This window comes from Acanthisitta chloris, unplaced genomic scaffold (genome assembly GCF_000695815.1).
Source record: "Acanthisitta chloris isolate BGI_N310 unplaced genomic scaffold, ASM69581v1 scaffold31235, whole genome shotgun sequence".
Classification (NCBI taxonomy): Eukaryota; Metazoa; Chordata; class Aves; order Passeriformes; family Acanthisittidae; genus Acanthisitta; species Acanthisitta chloris.
In genome coordinates this window covers 489-22,572 of record NW_008672621.1, presented here as the reverse complement: position 1 = coordinate 22,572, position 22,084 = coordinate 489, and the positions used below count along the sequence as shown (strand labels likewise).

At 37.2% G+C, this 22,084-nt stretch overlaps 1 protein-coding gene across 1 annotated transcript; it reads right to left on the bottom strand.

The window, feature by feature from the left end:
* Positions 1-3,281: 3,281 nt before the first annotated feature.
* On the bottom strand, positions 3,282-21,024 carry THADA (thyroid adenoma associated; the record flags this gene model as incomplete). The annotated part of the gene is made up of 20 exons (XM_009074596.1): positions 20,949-21,024; positions 19,499-19,593; positions 18,941-19,071; positions 18,067-18,215; positions 17,882-17,914; positions 17,011-17,059; positions 16,177-16,367; positions 15,427-15,521; positions 14,911-15,131; positions 13,287-13,978; positions 12,500-12,651; positions 12,203-12,358; positions 10,949-11,071; positions 9,903-10,026; positions 8,303-8,451; positions 7,258-7,468; positions 5,684-5,819; positions 5,187-5,323; positions 4,621-4,779; positions 3,282-3,439 (listed from the first exon to the last, which is right to left on the bottom strand). Coding segments are annotated over exons 1-20 (3,237 nt in total), but the record flags the coding sequence as incomplete, so codon positions are not given.
* Positions 21,025-22,084: the final 1,060 nt, after the last annotated feature.

Sequence of the window (22,084 nt, the reverse complement as noted above, 5' to 3'; positions counted from 1 at the left end):
CTGCAGTTAAAAGCAGCAACCCAGCAATCCTTCCCCTGGTTGGAAAGATCACTGGCACAAACAAAAAGCAACTAGAAGTTCTATCATATAAAACCCACTTACTTTAAGGATAACAAATATTATACTTTTTCTTTTTTTAAAAAAAAAAAAAGGGATAGTGCTGTATCCTTAAAAAAAGGCCAAAAAAATAAGGGACATGAAATTGGTTATTTGTCCAAGAGGAACACATTCAGATTTTAAGAGAAGAAAGCGACAACTCTGATTTTCAGAGGAAGCAAATTTATAATCCTTCTTGTCTGCCTACACTCTTACCTAAAATCCCCAAGAAAATATCTACTAAAGCACAACAGCAGAAACAAGCATCTTATGAACATATCTAAGATAAGAAATTCAAACTCCAAAAATTGTGCCAAAGGGAAACAAACCTACCCTGGGTATTTTTAAGGTTCTACAGTCCTGCATAATTGCCATTATTAGAAACAGTTTTAAAATGAAAAAGACCTTGTGTCCATGTAGTAATGAGAGCTATATATAAAAGTGTCAGAAATTTAAATGCTATAACTAACTTTCACTCACAGTTACTTTCAAGAGCTCTACCAGGATAGCAAGTTTTTAAAGCTGTTTGGAAGCTTACAATTCTACACACTCTCATTCTACAAAAGACAGGCTGTTTTGTTAGTTGATTTTCCCCCTCTAATTCTCATCAACCTTCAAGGTCTAAATCAAACTTCCAATTTCATGTATTTCAAACAGATAGCACATACTTAATACTGTTATGCAAAATTTTATTCAGGAGTATTTCCTAAGAGTTCTCCAGCAAAAGTTTCTTTAAAGCTTTCATATAAAACAATGCATAAATCATGCCAAGTTTCTTACAAAATCCTTAATCTGTTACTTATAAAAAAACTTTCATACTTTAATAGTCTGATGAGTAATTAGGTTACCAGAGACATTAATGTCATATCTAGCTATATGGTTTTCCATCCTCCTGTTAAGTAATTCACATTACCCTAGTAATGAGATTGCAATAATCAAAAAGATAAAAATTTGAGACAGTCTACTTATTTCCTGCAGCTCAGAGCAGCCCTCTTGCACTGCTGGGTTAACATAAGCAGAATCCCTTCCATTGGGACACCTAAGTCTTTACTTTTGCAGCCTGTTTCTTTTCACTCTGGCACACAGTTCTGGCAAGCTCATCTCCTAAAATCGTCTTAAAACTTCACAGGTGAGATAACCAGGAGTTTGAGGAAGAGCTAAAAGTTCCTCCAGGCTTGGAGCACTCTCATGATTTGCATATCATATGACAAAACCAACAAAGAATCTTCATTAGGTATCATTTTGTCGATGACTTGGTAGTTAAATGATACTATTTGTATTGATTATCTTAAGGGGCAGAGCTTTGAGCCTGCCATCTCTGGACTTTGAGGATTAGATGGAAAATGAAAGGTAGAATATGTATTTGAATAAAGATACCTCCAGATACACTATGCACTTCCTATGTCTACTCCTAAAGGCAAAGCAACCATTGCAAAACAGCTTAGGCTTTGAAGACTGTCAGTTCAAACAGAGTATGTTGAGACTGCTCTATACATGTATCGACAGTCCAAGGAGCTGAAGATGTTACAGTTAGTGTGCACAGTGGCATTCCAGCACCATGTAAACCCAATCTCTTACTCAAAAGACAAGGAAAGTGCAAATCTGATATTGTCCCAACTTCCCAGCAACAGTAACAACAACAACAAAGCATCACACATGAGCTGCCTCTCTGCCAACTTCTACACTGGTAGGTAGCGCAACAGACAGCTTACTGCTACAAAGAGGAATCAAGAATTAGTGCCACAAGCAGCCAGATAACACCACATTGACTATCAAGGAGCACAGTTCTGTTGGGCAAATTCTTAAAGTGGACCATCACCATAAGACATGTCTTTCCACTTGTATGCTTGGTTTTAAAAAGCAAGCAAAACCAGTCAAAAAGTTATGCACAAATTCAGCACTTACAATCCAGCACAGTCACTGACCTAAACAGTACAAGATGAGGAAGGTTTGCAACAGGATGACACAGACTGGCCAAAAGGTGCTACCAGATTTTTCTCAACAATTACTTAGCCCTGGCTCAAGGCAAGATGATCAAGGTTTCTCTAGAGTTTTATTTCTCTGTATTCTTAAATTTCTTTTAATACTTACAGAACAAAGAGAAAGAATGGGCAACTTGAAAGAAAGCTCTACATGCACAAGATGCCAAAATTCAGTCCTCTTATTTGTCAACACCAAACAGTGTTTAATAAAAGTCTGAAACCACAGCAGTTATGGTATTGACATTTCAAGTCATTTATCATGCAATCTCCTTTCTTTTTGTGTACAAAATATGGTAACACCAGTTACAAAAAGTGCTGAGAAAATGCCCACACTTTTCCTATATTTGTTATACATTCAGCCAAATTGTATTTCTTTGTGTATATCCTTGCATATTTCCACCTTCCACATAAAGACTGGTTTTGTTGAAACCATATGGAAATTAAAAGGCCATCAATTAAAACCAGAAATTTAATAAACACAAAATATTTCCCAAATAAATGCCTGTGGTAATCTAATTTCTTGTAAACACTGAACTCAACATTCTACAAGAGACCCAGATGGCATATTAACATTTCTGATCTCTTAAATCAAAAAAAAAAAAAAAAGGAGGAAAAAGAGAGTCACATTACATAAGAATTATTCATATTCCAGTCTTCTACAGAGGACTGAGACTAGTCAGCATGTTTGACTTTCAGAATTATTGATTATGAAGTTTAATTAATGAAGAGCTTTAAGCAAAATGCCAATATCTAGACTTCAAAATTAAACAAATGACACCTTGAATATGAAGTCAGTTTAGAAGACTTGTAGCAATTCTATTACTCCTCAATATATACTGAGAGAGAGACAGACAAAAGGGAAGGACGCTAAGCAGCCACTGGTATCCCTAAACACAGCATACATCTCAAATAACTCAATAAAATTAGAATGAATATTCCTTGGGTTTGTTAGTTATGTATACTAATTTTTTCACTTATCTGTTTCTACTGCAGTTATGCTTTCTGAATACCACTTTATCAAAACAAGACTGTTAACCAAGTATAAACTAAGAAAACTACGAAGACAGGGCAATAAAAATTTAAAAACTGTAACTTTTCTCATGCAGAATGTAGATTGAAGAAAAAGGTTTTCTGAAAACTGCCTTCCCCTCACCACCACCCAAAAAGACATTGCAGGTTTTACAATAAAAATTACTTCCCTACCTGTTCTACAGTAATCAACCCATCTGAAGGTTCAGATGTAGTCTGTGAAGGTAAAAGTTTACACAGCGTCCCTAGGAGCAGAGACACTTCCTTCATGCTTCTCCAGCAACATACAAGAACCATTTGAGCTGTGACATCACATGTCTGCCTTTCTTTACCTTAAAAATAAAAATAAAAATAAAAAAGTCAACAAATGCAACAGTGTAACTCAAGGTTCTCAGATGCAGGCTTGTAATTTAAATTTCGCTTAGCCTGATCTTCTTACAAAACACAATTAACTCAAAAAAAAAGTCTAAACCTGCCTACTCAAAAGGTAATTCAGTAATTGCTTCCACTCCTCAACACTCACTGAACTTTATTCCACTTGCAAAAGGCAGCAACATAAACATTTAACCAGAAAAGTACTGCTTTCAAGAGTAGAGGTCTTTGGGCCACAATTCCTATTTACCTGTACAGTGAACTACAGAGACACGCACAGCTTTGGAGCCAGGCTCCAACCAACTCGCTGTCACTCATCAATCCATGCTCAGAGCACATTCCCCAGGAGCATCCCAGGAGGGAGAGCCGAGCAAAGGCATTTCTAACCCAACGCCGCCACCTCGTGCCCACTGTGGCACTCGCACGTTGTTTCCCCACTTGTTTCATACGGCCCGAAACTATTCCAAACGTCGGAAAAAACAAGTGAGGAAAAAGTTCAAAAGCCTGAGTAAACTATTGAATTAAAAAATGTACAGATAGTCTATAAATTTATTCTGTCTTACATAAAATATGCCAAAATTTACAATTTCTTTAGCGCTTGTAAATCTGAATTTCATAGCTGCTATTCATTAAAGCACACAAATACTACCTCGTATTTTACCACTGGAATCTTTCAAACTGAAGCTTCTGCAATTTCATGCAACAGGTTTTATTGCCTGAACATATTCCCCACTAGCCTTGTGTACTCTGGAGAGGGAAGTGACACTAACACCTTTCAACAAGAAATGCATTAGAATCCTAGAATCATAAATCTGTCAAGGAATACTTTTAATCTATGAAGTATTCATGACAGAAAAGGTGTTAAAGATTCCCTGGTCAGTGCAGTGAAGGCATGAGAATCTAGGCCAATATCAAAACAACTAATTTTCTCTTGTGGCTTGAGAGAAATTAACCACAATCTTCAAGAAACACAGTGAATTATTCTTTAAAACCACGTCCATGAATAACTAGCTTCTGACAGATTTACTGAAGAACTGAAACATTACACGGAGCAAGTAACTTCCAGTTCTGATCACCCACATCAAACGCCTGCTCTGGAAAGAATAGCTTGATTTAATTACTAATATAGCATTGGATTTACCTCTCATTTCTGTGCAGTGATTTTTGGTTGGCCTGGAGTCAGGTACCTTTTCAGGTTCCCCATTGCAGTGTTCTTTCAAAATTTTTGCTTGTATAAAATAATCATTTGTGTCCTGTGGTTGTATCTCATGCAGAATCATCCGCAGGCGACTTGCACTTTCTGCACATTAAACAAGAAGGATATTTAAGATAGTTTTTTACTTCCAGTTCCTTATACTGATGTAATTAATTTTGGGCGTGCAAGTATAAAAGAAGTTATTAGCATTGAAAAAAACAAACCAAGTAACTATGGTGATTACAACAATTAAAGAAGAAAATCACAATTCCCAGTCCCCAGCTTTGAAACAGAGGCAACTACACAATCTGCAAGTGTTTGTGGTTTTTTAGTGCAGAAGTCAGGACAACCTCTATCAGAAGTTAAAGGAGAGGCTTAAGATTATGACATAAAATGAGAAACTGAAAGGGAGGGGAGCTCACTCCAGTTCTGAATCACTGGAAGACAAACAGAACTTCAGGAGCATCAGATTTTAACACAATTCTTTTGGAGTTCTGTTTCTTTTTCTTTACCTGGATCACTATCCATTGGAATAAGACCCTCTGGTGATGAGCTCTGTACTACTGGTGATACTACAGCAGAGAGTTTGTATGACATCAGAATGAGCCTGGTCACCATTTCCTTCCATTCAGACACTAGTGTCAAGTTACTTTAAAAAAAAAAAAAAAAATCAATCAAGAACAAAACCACAAACAAAAACCATCACAACATACATTTAAAATAATTTTACATTTAAAAGAAAGAACTGAAATTAAAAACACTTCTTCAACAGTATTTATGAAAACTATAAACAGGGTACAGATTGAAAAGTCCTAAGGCTGAGTTTAACACTTACAAAGGAAGTATCAAACAGTTAGCTAAACAGTGCAGCAGCCAGAAAAAGTTCTAAAAGCCACAGGTACTGGATTTGATTATAAATAATACTGTGTGCTTTTATGTTCTCCTGAGCAGCTCTTCCATCATGCTTCAATATGGAGTTACAACTTAGTATTTAGCACATTGTACTTACTTAAAGGGTAATTGCTGCAAAGCCCCAGTTATACAGTGCACTCTCCCATACATTGGGAATGATGCTGCAGCTTGAAGCAGAGACTTCTTGGATTGAAAGATTTCTTCTTCAACATTCACCAACAAAAGCTTGATAACTAAAATTTTTTAAAGCACAGATTGCCATTATAAATACATACATTGCATTTTCTAAGAAACAGATCTGCTTTAAGAGGCATAAAGCATGTTTACAAAACAATTCAATGGAAAATGCACAGAAATTTCCCTGTTTACACTTCTTTTTTTGTCATTTAAATAAAAGTTATTGTTGATTTTCAGTTACCTAAACTCCAGCAATATTTGTTATAGTCAATTTAATCTATCTCAATCGAACAGCAGCTGTTAAAAGCACAACCCACATCCTATGCTTGGGGATAATCCCACAGCTCACAACAAAGTCAAAAGAAGTTATATCACACACTGCAAGTCAGACTTCACCCTCAGAGCCACATTAATACAACAATCAGTTCAGCAGAATATTAAAGGTAGAAGTTCTCAGTTAAATATCTGAACCTTGTTTTCCACTAAAGAACCTGACCAATTTTCAAGGAGATCTGCCTATTTTAATTACATTTATACCCTGCAAAATCCCAGTGTCAGAATGGGAATGAATCACAGAGCCAAATAAGGAACTATAGATAACAACAGGAGACACTTCATAACAATGAGACATGAGGTTATCCACACATTTCCTTCATTTATGGCAACACAACTATGTCTCAAAATCATTATTTAACTGCATATGAATAAAGTATTAATAGGCATCTGTAAAGACGCAAATAATGGCGCAAAACAGTACATAACAGTGAGTTTACTACAAATTATATAAAATGCATTATTACAAATAAGGAATTTAAATATTTTAGTTGTATTGGAAATTAGAAAAGGTGGAGGAAGCCTGTTTAAGAAATTTGCCAAATCTGCTAGAGACAAACCCTGTCAGCTTTCACCCAGAGGCTCTAAACCAAAGGAAAATATTCCCTACGTGAAGAAAGCAGAATTACTGTGGATATGCATGTGCAGGACTGCAAATCACTCAGAAATTTGGTTCCAAGTGAACAGAGCTCCAAGGGGCAGTGCTGCAAGCATCAGCTCCTGGAACATGACCCAGAACTACTACAGCTGCCTTTCACTCAGGGTGAGAGAGCTCTTAGGGGAAACACAGGTTCCTTCCCTGCACTTAACACACTCAGCTTCACCAGACTCGCTCACTAGGGCTACACAGGTTCCTTCCCTGCACTTAACACGCTCAGCTTCACCAGACTTGCTCACTAGGGCCTCAGTGTCACTTTCAAATGTCACTGGTCAAAATAGTAACAAAAGTTACCTTTTAGAATACTCAAGAACCTCAAGACAAACAGGACTAGATTAAGATCTTACTAAGGTACTTGACTTCTTAGCAGCAAACCAAAACATACTTAAAATTGTGTTAAAAATAAGCATCTCTTACTAAGCCTCCTATCAAAAGCCTTAAGGAAAAGTAGTGGAATTTTAAATAAATCTAAAAAAGAGGGGTTAACTTTCCAAAAATCTTACCTGTCAAAGTGTTCTTCTCCACTGTACTCACTGTTGTGTTTTCATCACTCTGGGGGTTATGCTCAATCCATTTTCCCAAACAAATATGCTGCAGTCCTGTATGATGTACTAAAAAGTTCAACAAATATGAAGCAGTGACACAATCATATGGCTTGGTACTTGTGCTGAGATCCATGGCTGCTTGGAATAGAAGACCTATATTTTCAGAGTCCTGAAAAAAAAATCCAACAACAATATCACTCATTTTATTGATCTTCCAAATTGATTTAGTTAAGCTACTTAACACCCTGGAATCTGAGAATCTGCTTTACAGTGAATTTGCTGGTACATATTTCTTAAGGAACACTTACTTTGTGCACTGATCACCTTACACTCTAAACATGCACATGTATGCAAGTATTTAGCAAATATAAAAGTACATATGCACTGAGGATGGGGCTGGTCATTTATAAAGCAGTATTCAATCACACTGCACTTCACAAGGTGACGATTTTTTTTTTCCAAATACTGTGCTTCATCTGCTAATGGACATCATAGAGAAGCATAGTTTACTAGGAAGCAGCATTTATTCACCAGTACTTATTAATTTAAAATTAACTTATGTAGTAATAAACAGAAAAATCAGTATCAAGTCAAAAAGCAAAATCTGTGAGAAATCAAGAAAGACAAATAGCTAATGAAATCTGAGACCAACCAGAAAGGAAGAGAATCATGGGGGTGAATTTCTTAAAATCCAAGAGTAACCAAGTCAAAATGTCTCAATCATTTACAAAGAGATATCAAGCTAAGCAAGGAGCTTGCATTAATTATTTCTCTGATAGTTCACAGTCATACCCAATGAACTTTCCAAATTCCTTCAACCATAAGTGAAAAAATCCTCCTTAGGTAAGGGCAGAATCTGTATAAAAATACATGCAAGGAACACTACTGCAGGCAACCTGGACTGACTACTCATTTTTCAGGAGTCAAGCTCTGTACCTGGTATAGTGCAGAATATTCATCTTTCACAAAATTACTCCCTTTAAAACGACTTTAAATCCCATACCTGTAACTTAAATGCAACATCACGTAGTTTCATCAACAGCCCAAATGCCAGAACTTTTACTTCCTCAAAAGTACTGGCAAAACATTGGATCAAAGTTTGGACACGAGTAGAATCGATCACCTGATCCAGCTGAAAAACTTGTGCCTGACCTGTTCAAAGAAATTAATGCCTTAGAGAGTTTTGCTGTAACTCTTTCCAACATAAGCACTGTATCCACATCGTGCTTTGCTATACCAAAAGAAGCATTAAAATAACATTTTAGCTAAAATTTATTTTAATTTTACTTCTCTTAATAGGTCTTAAAATATCATGTTTACTGTTGGGAATAAAAAAAAAATCTTACCTTATCCAGAGAATCACTCTCAGTAATATAGAAAGTAACTTATAGCCAAAACCAGAATCCCTTTTATTTCCATTAAATTCAGCACTGACACTAATCTTTATTTTAGTTTTGTGTAAAAATTCTTTTCCTGTAAGTATGCAATACTAGAAAATAATTCCTTTTAAAAAAAAGTGCAAGAACTTCAATGTGTCTTGGTGCTTGGTGTTTTGATTTCTTTTGTCATAGGAATAATGCCTTAAAATGTAAGCCATTGCCATTTTTTTTACCAGCTTTTAATTTTTACCAGCTTTTAATTTAGATGTGAAGGAGTCATGACTTCCGGGAACTAATGCTGTAGAGAAGCCAGAAATTTTAAGATGCAAACAAGTGCACCACTATCCAGTACAGAACACAACAGCAGCCTAATCTCCATAAAAGTAATGTCAAGTTTTAGAAATCCTAAGGCTGCTATTACAAACAACTCTCAATACAACCATGTAAAAAAAAAAAAAAAAAGGCAATAACACTACACTACGTATTCATAAAACTCAACGTGTTCATCATTTATCAAGGTATTCTGAGAAGAGATCTAACATGACAGCATTTTTTCTTCCTTCTCAAAATCAACTTTCATCTTACACATCTCATTTCTTTTTTAAAAAGTTACAATTTAACACTGAAAACATACTTTAATGTTAGCCATATGATCCAGAGATAAGATTTAGCAACACCAACAATACTCCAAGGCTGTTAACTAACACTTCCTGAATGGGGCCTGTCATAACACTGTGAAGAAAATTTAAAATAACAGCAGCACATCACCAACTGGCTGATAAAACTGTTTCTTATTTAGTATCATAGTCTCATGAGGATATGCAAGCTTAGTCAATCACGAGTTTTTATGATCTCAACATTTTAAATTATCAAGATATTTGAACGGGAAAAGGGAGTAAATTTATCAAATATACTGAAACTTGTCCAGAAGTTTTCTACATAATCACTAAAATTCATTGAAAAGCCTTGCTAAAAAGAAAAGGCTATGCAAGAAAATCCCAATTTATGGAAGATATTGGGACAAATATTTCCATTTACTTCAAAATTCCTTTTTCCAATAAAACTTACTATCCGTCCTTCAGGTAAAACAAAAGCAATGCAGGAAATGCCACAGAAATTAAGGACTGAGAATACCACTTCACTTTGACAGAAATTGACTAAATGGCATAAAAGAATCTTCTTCAGCACCATCCATTCCTACAGTCTATAAATTAGGCTTCTCACCTTTTGGAACAGAAAATATTTCTGCTATTGATTCCAAAATACTTAGTGCAGAAAATCTGGTTGGGTGTGATGAACCAGGAAACAATACCTCAAAAAGTCTGTCACATACAGAAGACATGAAATCCTGAAAATCACAAAATATTTAAGAGTTGACTTGCTGTCCTACAAACAAAAGTCTAAGTAGCTGAATTCAGGATATTCTGCTTTATAAGTTACCCCCCAAAAATTATGACTTTACAGTCCATTTTGGAAGAATGGGAAGCTTAACTTCATAATATTGACAAAATTTCTTGTTTCCTAGAGTACAGTGAAGGCTGGACAATCATTTGGGTTTTTAAACTCAACAGTTTCCCTCTCTCACTCCCACAAAAAGAGAGCCATTGTACCAAACCTTGAAAATTAGCTGACCAATAAAAGCAGAACTCAAGACAAGAAACAGTTTAACACAAAGAAACTGATTATGTGAGCTTTCAAATAGGAAAAAAAAGGACAAATACAAAAGAACTCTTCATGCTGAAGCTGTGTCATTCATTCTCTCACGGATTATTCTGGAGAGCTAGAAAAAGGCTGGAGCTCAACTGATCTCTATTTCAAGCCCACATATAAACACCATGTAAAACTCACTACTAAATGACCAACAGCTGACAGGACATCAACTCAGAAATTGTTTCTGGATTCAGGGTACATCTCCAGCCATCCCTCACCGACTGCTGCTTCAATACACATCATGGAGCAAACCCTCAGAAAAGAATGTTTATTACTTTGAAAAAAAGTGACCTTAAAGACACCCTGCAAATACTAATGGGCACTCAGTTCATCAACAATTGTACATTTAGTCAAAATCAACTTGCCTAAGTGCATCAGAGTGGACAAGCTCCTCAGCACTGTTAGGCTTTACAGCTCTTTTCCTTCTTCACTGCACTATTTCCTAACACAAACACAGCCACACACACACAGACTAACACACTCAGAGGTGTTCAGGAACAATGAACTTTCAGAAATGCTATACCACCTCTTATATCTGTATCTCTGACATTCTAACTTACTTTGTATTGCTGCAAAATCTCCAAAGGATGCATTTTAGTTGAGTTTTCAAGTAACTCTTGCTTGGTTTTATTTTGCTCCAATTTATAAAGCCCCTGGGAACTTTCTTGTATCCTACAAAATAACTTTTAAAACAAAAGCAAAACATAGGTAAAGCAAGAATCATTGACAGTTAATAAGGGAAAGGCAGATTTTCAGTTTATTTTCCAGATTAATACTGCTTGTAAACTTTAGCAAGTTTGCATACAGCATAACACAGAACAGATCCTTCTCTCTCCACTCCAAAACCAAGGTTTTGTTTGCCATCTCTCTTGCGACCAATCTTTCCCCTCCACCCTCTGCACCTCCCACACCTCCTTCCATCTTCCTCCTTAAACTCATGCCTAGTCTTCTCCTACCTCCTCATTTTCTGCGGAACATATGTTCCTCTATAAAAAAAAGCTCAATCAATGCATACAATTTTTACAGCCTCAGTGTGTCCTACAGAGTTTGACTCACCTCAGGAGTGCTTCTTCCACCTCTTTTATTCCCCACTGGTAATTCCTTTCTTATTACACTCCCTCTAACACTAGTTTTCCATCTCATGTTCCTCAGTCTGCACCAGGCAAGAATGGAAAGAGATGGACTTCTCTTTTGTTTCTGCCAACCCTATTGCCTCATTTATCACCCATCTCAAATTGATGATTTTCCCCTTTCACACTGCATCTTTTCCCATTACCCTCTTCCAAAGTGTTCTTTACACACACATGGTTTCCTCATTTTATCCACATCCTTTCTCTTCCAAAGTGTTCTTTACACACACACGGTTTCCTCGTTTTATCCACATCCTTCTACCATGAGCTACATGTGACCTCAGCAACTTCCACAATGTTGACAGACTCAATCCCTGCAGGCTGTAATGGCAGAGCCACATGTCATGCTGTTCCCTTACTATTTCTCTACCTTGTCTTTTGAGTCAGGTTGGTGAGGCTGATCAAGTGACTGTGAATTTCCCTGAGGTCTGATAAGTCTATGTAAGCACAACCTTAGCTCACAGCAAAAGGCAACACAAGGCTCATTGCTTACATTGTTTAAGCTATGGTTGCCTGCAATGACTTATCACCATTCAGCTGGGTAATATACACAGCACAGTCCTGGTTTTAGAGCTTCTACTCTTTCAGATAAGCAACTTCGTAACATACTCGGTAATTTTTTAAAAAATGCTATTATAACTAACATAATAGGCACATTAGATATTGCTTATAGATTGAAATTACCTTTCTTATTAAAGAAACAATCTGTTGCCTTACTGAAGGAGACTGGCTGTTCAAGTTGTACATGATAAAAAACTGAATTAGATGCATTTCTTCCAAAGACACAATTTCCGTGGTACGATGGGTTTCACAAAGTAAACCTAAAGCATCAATGCAAACCTGAAAGATATTTAGAAGTCAACCACAGAAGAGTTACAGGCAGCTACGATGATACATGTGTTTTAAAACAATGCTGACACAGTGATCAGGTTGAAATCAATTACACTAATTCCAAGGCACACAAAAAAGCTGTCCCTTTACCTGACTGTGCTGATGAACCAGACCTTGTTTTATGCACTCAGTGGATACAAGACCATTGCTCAAGATACTTGAAAGTTCCAGGTGTCCATGAGCCCTGGCTGTTCTCAGGCATGCCATTAATGCTCCAAGAGCTCCCCTAGTACTACAAGAGCCTAAAGAAAATGAAACACAGTCACAATTATTGTTTGGTTAATACAAACAATTACTATTTGCAACACTTGTTAGAAACTCCCAATACCTTCAATCCATGATCCTACCCCCTTTTATTTTTACCCCATAAATCCCAAAAGACAGTGCTGCCAGAGATTAAACTAGTTCTAAATCCACTGGTTCCCAAAAAGCTTCATCTTGAACATGACATACGAAAAAAAGACCTTGGGAGATGTCACAAGCCATTATTTTAGAATTACACTAAATCATACCATAAACTACAAGAGAATCATAAATCTCATATCCACACATCTGCAACAAAGACAAATCTGTAAAATCCTGTTACTGGACATGCCTGTGCAAGAAACAACAGCAGAACAGATATGTAACAAACTTTGGCATATAAAGGGAATGGCAAGGAACCTACAGAAAGGATACTAAGTATTTTGCTGATGGCATGAAGACACACAAGATTATTAAGACTTTCACCTTGTAATTCTAACAGCAATAATAACCATCTGGAATTTTTCTTCCAGATTAATTCTAACAGTAATAACAGATCAGAAGTCAGATGCCTAGAGATTCTTTTTTTTTAAAGAACCCATCATAATTACAAATACATTGTGTATTTTCTTACCCAGATTAGCATCTGCAGAGGCCTGAAGAATTCTAATCATGTAGCTCAGACTGTCAGGGTTACATTTGAGCAATTTTGGTAAATAGTAATCTATTATGTAAGTGGTCTGGTCATGGTTCCCTTCACACAGTATCAACAGAAGAGGAGAAACCCAGATCTTGTGCCACTTGTCAACCCAGGAGCCTTCTTGAAAACTCAATGTAAAATGGGCCTTGTGATTTGTGAACATGGCTTCCAGAAGATCACTAGCATAAGGTGCAAGAGACTGATCATTCATCACATCCAGGATTTGTACTGGAATTGTTCTGTCCAATTGTAGTATACTTTCAGTGCCCACACAGTCCACAAGACAGCCAAGGGAAGAGTATTTCCCTTTTATGTGCCAATCCAAACTTAGTAAATGCTTTATTAGCCTTGCAAAGAATGGGTCTGATTTTCCACTGGATCCAGTAATGGTGGTTTGGTGTATGTGAAGAAGATTCTTGAATATCAATTTGGTTTGGTGTCTAATGGCATCCAGAGGGTGGTCCCAGTGTGTATAAATGTATTCCAGCAGCCTTCCAATCACATCTGAGTTACCATTGAGTTTGATTTTCAGATTTGGAGAGTCTGAATCAAGGGCAGCCAGTGCTGAATTAGTCCAAATAGCAAGGACTCTAGACAGAGCTGTTGCCACACTGGGTTCTTTTAACCTTTTAAAAAGAAAAGAAAAAAAAAAACAAAGAAAAGTTTGTCAATTTAATTTATGAAGTTTAAAAAAAATAATACGGTATTTCAAAATAATTATTAATCACATTCATTTACCTTACACAAAAACAGGTAAGGAGCCACAAGACATTCCTTGAGGCAAAGGAATGAACACAGAAGTAATGAATTGGATGTACCCCTAAATATGGGGAAAAGAAACCCTGAAAAGTCACACTTGCCTTTTTTTTTTAAAAAAAATAAATTTACTGTGCACCTGCTGATATTTGAGCAGAATTATGTTATTGCATGTTTCTTGAAAATCATAAGGAAAGCTTTTCATTACCACATAAAACCATCAAAACTGAGTACCCTCTGTGCAAAAACAAAATCACAAAACTGACCTCCAGGGCAGGAACAAAGATTGAACTGAATACATGGTTTAATCTCAAATTCAACAGTTAGGTAGGCCCCTAGATGCAAGTAGTCAATGCTTGCAGTCAGAAAAAAACCTAAAACTCATCTTACTTCAAGTATTCCACTCACTGGCACATTTTGTCTTCTTCTGAGCTTTTACAAGGATAGGAGTTGATGTCCTGAAACTAAAGTTTATCTGTCTCTATAAGAATTTATTCTGACACACCTCACCATAAGGCAGTTGGTGAACTAATCCCACTCATTTTAGAAAACAAACTTTCATTTTAGCATGCAAGAAAAAATTGAAACATAGAACTATATACAAGATTATTGTATTCTTCAAACTTATAGTTATTCTGAATATCTTAACAATCACATGATCTGTGGCAAAATCTAGTATCAGTACACTGAAAACATCAAAAAGATATTCCACCAGGACCATATGAGTCATGCAAAAATAGAAGTAAAAAGTTAATGCCCTCCTCCCAAACATGAAATCACACAAATCAGAAAACAAGCTTACTCTGAACTCAAAGACAACAAGACTGGGGCAATATCTAATAATAATTTCTCTCCATTTTCACTCATGCTGCCATTCTTCCAATCCAGCATAGCCAGTGCTCCATGGCAGAGAAAGAGAAGGACAGAGTCAGGGAGCTGTGCTGTACACAGAGTCCCACAGCTGCTCACAAACCACTCTGGCACACCTGATTGCTTCACTGTCCCAAGGAGCAAGTCACTGACCTGTAATAGCAAAATGACATCCATTACAATACTTCAGCACAGGAGAAAAGCTGTTTTGTGCGTAACTTAGGATACTTGAAGAGATTTCTTGTACATTGTTTTTCTTAAATTCAAAATCCTACCCTTACGATTTCATATGTCAAGGAGAGAATAAAGGTTTTACACTCCAACTAAAGGCTGATACAGAGGTTGGCAAGTCCTGCTATCCACATATGCAAAGCCTCCAAACAACACTGACAGCACTGATAAACGACACTGTGACATTGCACAGTTTTTAGTGAAGAAATACACTTACCAAGGAAGGTAATTCTTCAACTGGTTCATACATAGCTCTAATAAACAGGATGACAGCCAGTCCCGAGGTAGTCTGAACAGTTTGCAGGAGTGTTACTACACGGCAGAGAAAGACATTTTACATTAGAGTGCAGCAGACTTTGTGCACTAGGACTATGTATCAAAATGATAAAGATGGCATGGAATTTTCCTAGACTAGCTGTAGCTTCATAAACACAAATCCATAGTATCTGCCTGGATAGCAAGTATTAAGGAATTTATGCTCTAGAGTAATAGGAAACTGTTAATACCTTGTAACAGACAGAAAATATAGAACAGCCCAGTGAGACAAGAAGGGCTGTGGCAGAGCCTATTGGCACACATCAGTACAGTGTACAAAAAAGTCTGTGTAAGCAGAAAGCACAGTATTGCACTAACAATAGTTCTGACAGCATAATTCATAGAGATGTGTACATTTCTGGTAGGCAGAGACACTCAGTGAGTCTCCAGAGCATTTCTGATAGTTTCTAAATAATTAGCAATAGCATTTACCTTGGAATTTTTTGTAGCAGGACAAGTTAAACTGTACACTCCAAAACTGCAATCTACAAATCTTTCAAAAGACCAACTACTCTTCCCACTCCCATTAATCTCAGTATCTCAATTTCCATTCAAGCTAAACTAAGTTTTTATGCATACTGGTTGTGTTTACTACAAAGGTAACAAGACTGAGTTAATAAAAATATTTGGGTTTGAATGTTACTAAACTTACCATCCATCAGGCAGTTTGTGGAGCTTTTCAGTAAACTACACATACATTGCCAAACAAAAGATTCATGATGTTTCCAAAGATTTCCTTGGATATTTCCTTGCAATTTCTGTATAAGCATCATTGAAACTTTAATGGCTATCAGTAAATCATGCATCAGCTGAGTCTGAACCATACGATTTCCATGGTTCTTTCTGTGGAAACAAAAAAAGACATACATGCATACAAAAAGGAAATTAAAACTGTTCTTCACCATCCCCAGAAAACTACATTCTGCCAACTTCAGACAGAATTAATTGTAAAAACTAATTTGTTGCTTGAGGTGACTAGACATGTAACTATAGGGAAACAAGAAGCTGGCTCAAGGTCAAAGCGAAGTTTACAAAGGAAATGACAAAATCTGCTACAGTTTCTGCAGGTTCCTGTGATCAACTTTTCACTCATTTGATACTGCCTATGCAGAGATGAACTTTTCCAGAAACCTTCCAAAAAGACCATGGAAAGTGGAAGAGTATTTCTCTACCTGAATTTTTCATCTATTAAATTACACTGTTTAGTCACAATTCAGATAGCAAAACGACAACTCAAAGGTCTCCCCTTAGAAGTAGCAGCTCTAGCACAGTATCAGTGCCTTACCTCTCTTATTTTACATCACATTATCACAAAAGAAACTAATCAGCAGCTTTTTGTTTCATTCAAAACACCCATCACTGTAAAACGGCATTCCCATCTTTCATCAGTGTATAAGTATCAAAGTGATCTTCCAAACCAAAGCACATTATCTTGCAAGAATGAAAGAAAAACAGAAAAACTAGAGCTTATATTTAATTCACTTGCCTGTTTTCTTCCTGTATGTCAAGCAGAGACTTCTGCAGAAACTGAAGAACTAGTGAAAATAATTATGGTATGAATTTAATTTTAAAATAATTAGAACAGAAAAATTCCAGCAAAGCAATCACACATACACATCAAACCCAGGTACAGTGTACAGTTAGCCATATAGTGGTGTTTCTTCCACTCCATCAACAAATTAAGCTGACATTTCAGTACGGACCAAAACAAGCAATGCTACAACAAAATCTCAAGCTGTTTTGCAACAACCTGGTACAAAACAAAGTTTCCAACCAACTTGGCCCAATCCTATAAAGTATTGAGAGTGAAAAGCTGAAACTACCAAGAGCTAAAAGACAGAGCAGCCATAAAAGGTCCACAGGAAGCTGTGAACACTATCTGCATGCTGAGGGCACAGCTATGTCATGTTATCCCATAATACCAGCAGATCAGATTTCTGCCAAGTTATCACCAAAGAAAATTCTTGCCCAGCAGGCCTGGGTTTGCTGTAGTTAAGACTAGCAGTTTACAGCTCAATGTTCCCACATCCCACTTTATCATTAAGCACAGGACAGTAAATATGTCACGTAAAGAAGCATCACCTCCCCCAGCACTTTAAGAGCCACTCAATGGTACCTTTTCAGATTTATATCTAGGGTTGCTCAATAAAGCAAGACTGACCTCCAGAAATTAAAGGTCCAAATGAAAGGAAAGTCTTTGACAAAGAAGTACCATGTGAGGGTATCACTTCTTAAAAATTAACCAGGAGGAAATCAGATCTGTTAGATCTTCATGATTGCTTCACGTTACTTCTTCAGACACACCCCTCCCCCAATAATCTATAGTAAAGCTTATTTTACTATAAATATAACTTTACCTTCTTCAAACAGGTTCTCAACACTTGCTCTACCTAGAGGAAAGAAAATACATTTTAAGTACTGAATACTGGCCAGTACTATTTATTTTACAGAACTGTAAATGTTACAATCAGGTGTGGCACCAAGGTGCAGAGCTGTGTTGAGCAAGTTAAACCAAAAGACAATATAGTGGATGCCACTGTACCTAAACTGAAGTCCTCCATACAGGAAGCAAGGTTGTCCAGTACTTTTCTGTACAAATACACATCTGAGGTTTTCAGTTCTTCCCTAAGGCAGCACACAAAGCTTTGCACAGCTAACTTCAGCAACGCTTCAGGAAGACCATTCAGAGAACTGCAACAGTAAGAAACAGCACAGTTTGCTTACACTGAGGTGTTGAACATCCACTCAACTAAAGTCAATGTGAGCTAAAACTCCAATAAATAGATATTGCTTCCTGCACAAAAACCTAGTCTGGCTTAAAATCAATAGACACATTCTAATTTTTCAGCCAGAAAACCTGTCAAAGGGGAATAAAGCTCTGACATAAAACCAAATACAGGATGGAAGCCCTCCATCCCTCAGTGGGACAATTAATGCTTTCAGACATAGAAAGGAAGGCTGGGTCTTAAGCACTGGATCTTAAAAAATGTTAATGCTGAAGAAATAAAGCAGGAATTTTGCAGCATAAATTGCAATAATAATAGGCACAAGAAACCACAGTTTAGTTATGATTCTTCTGAAGTGCCTTCTCTTGACAAAGTTCAGATTTTTTTCACACAAGTATTTTAAATTTCTGCTCTAACACTGGATTTTGCTGATTACACACTATGTTGTCTTTCCACTAATGAAACAGATCAAAAATAATGCTTCACCTTGAAGTGATTTATCCAGTGATATGTTATTCATAATTAAGATTTTTAGCTAAGGAAGAAAGAAAAACAGTACTGATATTCACATATGAGTACTGCAAATTCTCAGTAATTAAACTACAGCAATTGGTAGTGAACGACAAATTACTGACTTCAGGTAAGGAGAGCATTTAAAAAAAAATAAAGGCTTACTATTCAATTTTTTACCTTGCTAATACTTTTTTCAAAGGATTCTTTGTACCCAGTGAAAAATATGTCTCTCCCAAAACATCCAAACATGCTTTAATCATGGGATCACATGCAGAGTTCTGATCCATCTTCTTCACCAATGGCATAATCTATAATCAAAAGAACACATGATAAAGAAAAAATTCTGGATATACCATCATTAACAGAGGCAGATTTCCCTCTCATCCAAGTATATGGTGCAAAACTGTCCTTCCTTTCTTTACCTTACCCTATGGAGTTTCAAGTGTTAAATAATGTTCCAAGAACACCTCTAATACCAAAAAACATACAGAATACGAAATTTGGTATCACTTCTTTCCACCAGTTTCAGTAACTGTAACCTTTGCCAATTTAAGTACTAGAACTACACTTCTACCTGATGCACATCCAGTAGTAACAACTGCTTTTTATCTATTTCCAGGAATGCATAAAACTTTAATAATGCATAAACTTTATAACACTTATTTTGGAACTGTAACAGTGCACATGACACATTGTCAGTTACCAAAAACCACACTAAGAGCAGTGAAGCCTTACTTGTTTAATACACTGGATCTGCTGGATGCCATTTCCCAACTGTGCACAGTGCAGAAGGAGAGATGCCAGATTTTGCTCTTCAGCCTTTGAAAACCCTACATGTGGAAGAAGAGTCCCTTTTCAGAAAGGAATTTCAATAAGCAGTATAAACAATATATAATTCACAACAATAAGAAATGACTGCTTAATTCTCAGGTTTCTTTCCTGTTCCAGAAAACCTACTGGTGCCACAAACCCTTAAGTCACCTTTCGACACCTTCACATCAAGTTTTTTTCTAACAAACAATCAGTTTTACTGGAATATAATAGTAGGCCATATCTGCAGTATGAAGCTGTGATTCACAAAATCATAGCATGGTTGAGCTGGAAGGGATGTCTGGAGGTTATCTGGTCCAACCCCCCTGCTCAAGAATGGTCATGTGGAGCTGGCTGCCCAGGACCATGGCCAGATGTTTCTGAATATCTCCAAGGCTGCAGACTCCCCAACCTCCCTGTGAAAGTTGTACCAATGCTCAGTCACTTTCACGTTAAAAAAGTGTTTCCTTGTATTTAGTGGGAATCTCTCATGTTTCCATTTGTCTGTGACTTCCTGTCCCATCACTGTTCAGCATGGGAAAAAGCCTGAGTCTGTCTCATTTATGTCCTCCCTTCAAATATTTTTTACACATTGGTAAGAGCCCCCTGAGCCTTCTATTTGCCAGGGTGGAGAGTCCCAGCTCTCTCAGCCTTTCCTCATAGGAGGGATGCTTCAGGCCCTCCATCATCTTAGTAGCCCTTAGCTTGACACTCTCCAATACATCCTCATCATTCTCAGACTGGGGAGCTGAGAACTGGATGCAGAACTCCAGATGTGACCTCACCAGTGCTACCTCACAGTAACCTGAAACACAAATCTTGTACTACTTCATTTTGGTTTTTTTAAAGTAAGGATCACTGGAAGTTTATTTCACCAAACAAACAAAAACTGACAAAAGTAAAAGACCATTTGAAGTACCTTTAAATCAAGCTAACTACAGAAAACACAAAGAATGGGAAATCTAGTCAAGAGACCTCCAGACAACCCTTCCAACCTCAATCATTCTGTGACTCTTGGAAATTCAATGTTAGCCCACACATTAAGGCTAGCACTTCAGGTATGACTGAATGGCAGGTCTACAAGTAAGACCTTCTACCACCTTCAGACCAAAGGTAAAACAAAGTAAAGAATTTTCAACCCAAATACTCAGGGCTCTAAAGGATTCTTCTAACTCTAACAAGGCAAGAAGTCATTGTCATTACTTAATAAAAACAAACAACAGAAGAGCAAACACACTTAAAACCCACAAAACAAAACCATCAGAAACAAAACATAACAAGGAAAACACCAGATCAATTTCAATCGCTACTCAAACGCATTCTACTAGCAGATAAATAAATTACACATTAGTTCAGAATAAAACACTCTACTTACTCTGAAGTTTTTCAAGCTGCTGTTGATCAAGAAAGAAAGCATCTACCTGAATTTCCTTCTTCTTCTTTAAACCCATATTGGCTGATTAAGCAGCCCCTATTAAAACAAACCCAAACCCAAACCAACAAAACACCAAATCAGCAAGTCACATTGTTTTACAAGTATTATTAGAAAAACTTCCTATGATAATGTTTTTTTCACCATCCTGAAATAATGTTTACTGCAATATCTGTACAATTTTTTCTCAAAGTAATGGCTCTCTTTACTTTTGTCAACTTCCACTATTTGAAGCATTCTGTCCAAAATTTACCTACACTTCAAGACACAAAATGGAAGTCCTAGAGATCAGAAATTGCTGGATGAATGACAAACTCTCTCACTGGAGTTTTTACAGCACCTGTGACATAGTCTGTGACAATGCCCCTGGATCACTGTTTGGAAACATCATATGCAGAAGCATGGAAGTAACGACACAAAACTTGTGTTGCTCTGTTTTACTGTTCAAACTTATTCAACTTGTATTAATGTGAAGTTAGAACCGTGAGGCAAACAAAACTCCTTTGCTATTATGGATGTTACAAATAGCAAGTTGGTTTTGTTCTTTTAGGTAGCAGCAATTTAATGTGCAACAGTTTCACTGAGTTAAAAGCTGGGGTTGGAAGGGACCTTTGGAGGTCATCTGGACCACCCCCCCTACTAAAGCTGGGTCACCTGTAGCCAGTTATCCAGGGCCATGTCCAGGTCTCTTTTGAATGTTTCCAGGGGTGGAGACTCCACAGCCTCTCTGAACAACCTGTGACAGTGTTCAGGCACTCTCATGCCACATCTGGTGCTCCCTGACAGTGTCAGAGACCCTCCTGTGTTTCAGTTTGTGCCCACAGCCCCCTGTCCTGTCCTGGGCCTCACTCAAAAGAGCCTGGCTTGAACTTGTCTGCACACAGAATCATAAAATTTTAAAGGCCAGAATGGACCTTACAGATCAACTAGTCCCAGCCCCCTCCTGCCATGGGCAGGGACACCTTCTCACCAGACCAGGTTGCTCAAGGCTTTATCCAACCTGGCTGTCAACAGGGTTGGGGCAGCCACTACTTCCCTGGGCAACCAGCTCCAGTGCCTCACCACCCTTACAGTAAAAA